Source organism: Panicum virgatum, chromosome 7N, assembly GCF_016808335.1.
Source record: "Panicum virgatum strain AP13 chromosome 7N, P.virgatum_v5, whole genome shotgun sequence".
NCBI classification, from domain to species: Eukaryota; Viridiplantae; Streptophyta; class Magnoliopsida; order Poales; family Poaceae; genus Panicum; species Panicum virgatum.
Window position 1 is genome coordinate 39,051,466 of NC_053151.1, and position 2,677 is coordinate 39,054,142.

Below are 2,677 nucleotides of genomic sequence, written 5' to 3' on the forward strand. Positions count from 1 at the left end.
GCAGGAGACAAGCGGCGCCAGCTCATGCTCCGCTCACCGCTCCACACGTGCGCGGGCACCCGTGGCCGTCCGTACGCCGCAGCCACCATCCTCGCTCGCTCTCTCGCCAGCAAAAAGCAAAGGCTGCCTGCTACTCCGTACGTACGTACACAACGTTCAAATGGATCATTTTTACGGCTCCAGCTTGAGAAAATCCACTGGCTTTCCGGTGCAACAGCAAGGCTATTGCGTGTGTGTAGAACTGCAGCAAGGCGTTGTGCTATTGCTCTCCGATGGGAACAGGCAGCTCTCGGAACTTGGAAATGGAAACTGTCGAACAGTATCCGCAGGACAATGATTCACAAAATACAGTGCCAAAGCTTCGGGTCTGTTTCTTTTTTTTCTTTTTGAAAGAAGTCGAGTCTGTTTCCTGCTGAATCTCTGTTGCTAGCAACCCGTGGACTGGAGACAGTGGAGGTGGAGTCCTTTTCGATCTTGGCCAGAAACAAAGATATCCTTATGGACAATGCTGGGCACTGAAGATTCCATTTACCAACAAGAACAACATGAGAAAGGAGAATAAACACACACAGCAAACAACAGAGGTGATGGTGCGTGATCCTACACACACAGCGCACTAAACACAAGTGGCGGCAGCTGCTCTGTACAAGAGGGGAAATGCTAAGCTAAGTGATCATACAGAAATAACGCGCGGACACTGATGAACTGGGGTGTATCACCGGCGCGACAGCGAGTCCCAGAGGTCCGTGCACCGGCGCCGCGCGAACCCGACGCGGCCGGCGTCCACGTCGTACACCACCTCGAACCCCTGCTGCTGGAAGTTGCCCAGCGTGCCGGCGGGCCCGTCGCCGTCCCCGGAGGATGCGTCCCCGCCGTCCATCAGCATCAGGCACCCCACGCCACCGCCGCCGCCACCCCCCTCGCTCCTGAACCCCATGAAGTAGTTCCGCCGGGGTAGCGCCACCGTCGCGTTGCCACGGAAGTGGAGCGCCAGCGGCGGCACGCCGTGGTCCGTGGCGGCGTAGCGGTAGCACGGTCTCAGCCCCGTCTGCGCCTCGGCGCGCCCGGCGCGCGCGAACCCCGCCGCGGCCATCGAGCGGGCGAACGCCTCGGCCACCCGGGCGTACGTCTCGCTGGGCAGCATCGTGAACGTCGTGCCCGAGTCCACCACCATGCCGCCGTTCCCGGCGCGGTCCACGTGCCCGAGCTCCGGGCGGGCCGGGATCCTCATCGCGCCCACCGAGACCGCCTCCAGCGCCACGGAGTAGAAGTACGGGTGCCTCGGGTTGTGCAGCAGCGGCGTGTACACGAAGCCGCCGGCCCCGGCGGTGGCGCCGAGGCCAGCGGCGTCGTCCGGGCTGCGGCCCAGGATGAGGGGGCTCGGGCGGATGAGCCGGTCGGCGCGGAAGGAGTGAGACACGAGGCAGTAGGAGAACCTGCCGGAGAGCGACGGGGAGAGCTGCGCCGGCAGCGAGAGCGGGCCGCGCCCGAACCCGGCCACCCCGATGGGCTCGCCCAGGGCCATGTGCGCGCAAGCGAAGGTGAAGTTCTCCACGGCCACGGACGCGGCCAGCCCGACGCGGCCGCGCCGGAGGTGGGCCACAAGGCTGCCGTCCCCGTACGCGTAGTAGAGCGGCGGGCACGGGTGGGAGGCCGCGCCGCACGAGCCCGTCTCGATGTCCTCCAGCGGGCACCCCGCCGCGGCGCAGAGGTCGGAGGGCGGCGCCGAGGCGTGCGCCACCGAGCAGAGCGGCGACGCGCAGGGGACGCGCCGCGAGTCCGGCGGCGGCAGCAGAGGCGCGGAGCCGCCCGGCGTGGGCTTGCCCTCGCAGAGCATGCAGGTGAAGGGCGCGCAGGGGAACCAGACGAGGTCGCTGCCCGTGTCGAGGAAGAGCGGCACCGGCGCCGCGGCGGACGCCGGGCCCACGGACAGGGAGAGCGTGTAGTCGCTGCCCGGGGAGAGCGGGAGCGAGAGCTGGCGGTGCGCGGGGGGCTGGGGCGGTCGCAGGCCTCTCCGCGCGCGGTGTCGGCGGTGGCGCGCGGCCGAGCGGAGGGAGGAGGAGCGGAGGAGGTGGTGGACGGGGACGGGCGTGGTGCCGTTGCCGCTGCGGAGCGAGGAGAGGGTGTTGGTGAGCGGGACGAGCAGGCCGTGGCACTGGCGGTGCGGGAGGAGGAGCCCGAGGGCGAGCAGCGCGACCAGGCAGAGGAGCCGCATGACTGGTTGCATTGTCGCTTGTGGAATCGTCGGGTATTCTGGGCCTGGCGATTGGCGCCGATGCTCTGCTCTGCTCTCGTGGCCGTGGGGGTTTTGGCTTGGGAGGGGTTTTCGGCCGGAGACGGCGCGGCGCCGCTGGGGCCATCGCGCGTGGGGGAAGCGGGAAGCCCGTCCGGGGACGGTGCATGCAACGCATGGAGGAGAGGACACGCGGGCGCGCCGGCCGCTTTGGTCCGGGGCCCTTTGGCTGGAGCGGCCGGGGCAGGGGAACGCCGGACCCGGAAGCGAGCTAGCATAGCAGGGGACGGCGTGCAGCGAGTCTCTCCACGGAACAAAATGTCGGGGGTTTCCGTGCTGTACTAGCGTAGTGGTCTACTAGTGGAGTACGTGCGTGCGTGCATAATGCGTTCCCCAAAACCTCTGCGTGCATGAATATTTCCTCTTTTTTTCACTTGAGTTCAG

General features: G+C 66.9%; 1 protein-coding gene across 1 annotated transcript; it reads right to left on the bottom strand.

Moving 5' to 3' along the window:
• Positions 1 to 496: 496 nt before the first annotated feature.
• Positions 497 to 2,409, bottom strand: LOC120684068 (probable aspartyl protease At4g16563). The gene has a single exon (XM_039966171.1). The coding sequence runs from the start codon at positions 2,225 to 2,227 to the stop codon at positions 716 to 718; it is 1,512 nt and encodes a 503-aa protein (XP_039822105.1). The 5' UTR covers positions 2,228 to 2,409; the 3' UTR covers positions 497 to 715.
• Between the last annotated feature and the right edge of the window lie 268 nt (positions 2,410 to 2,677).

Excerpts from the sequence above, each read along its gene's own strand:
- LOC120684068 (XM_039966171.1), bottom strand. The coding sequence starts at position 2,227 with ATGCAACCAGTCATGCGGCTCCTCTGCCTGGTCGCGCTGCTCGCCCTC.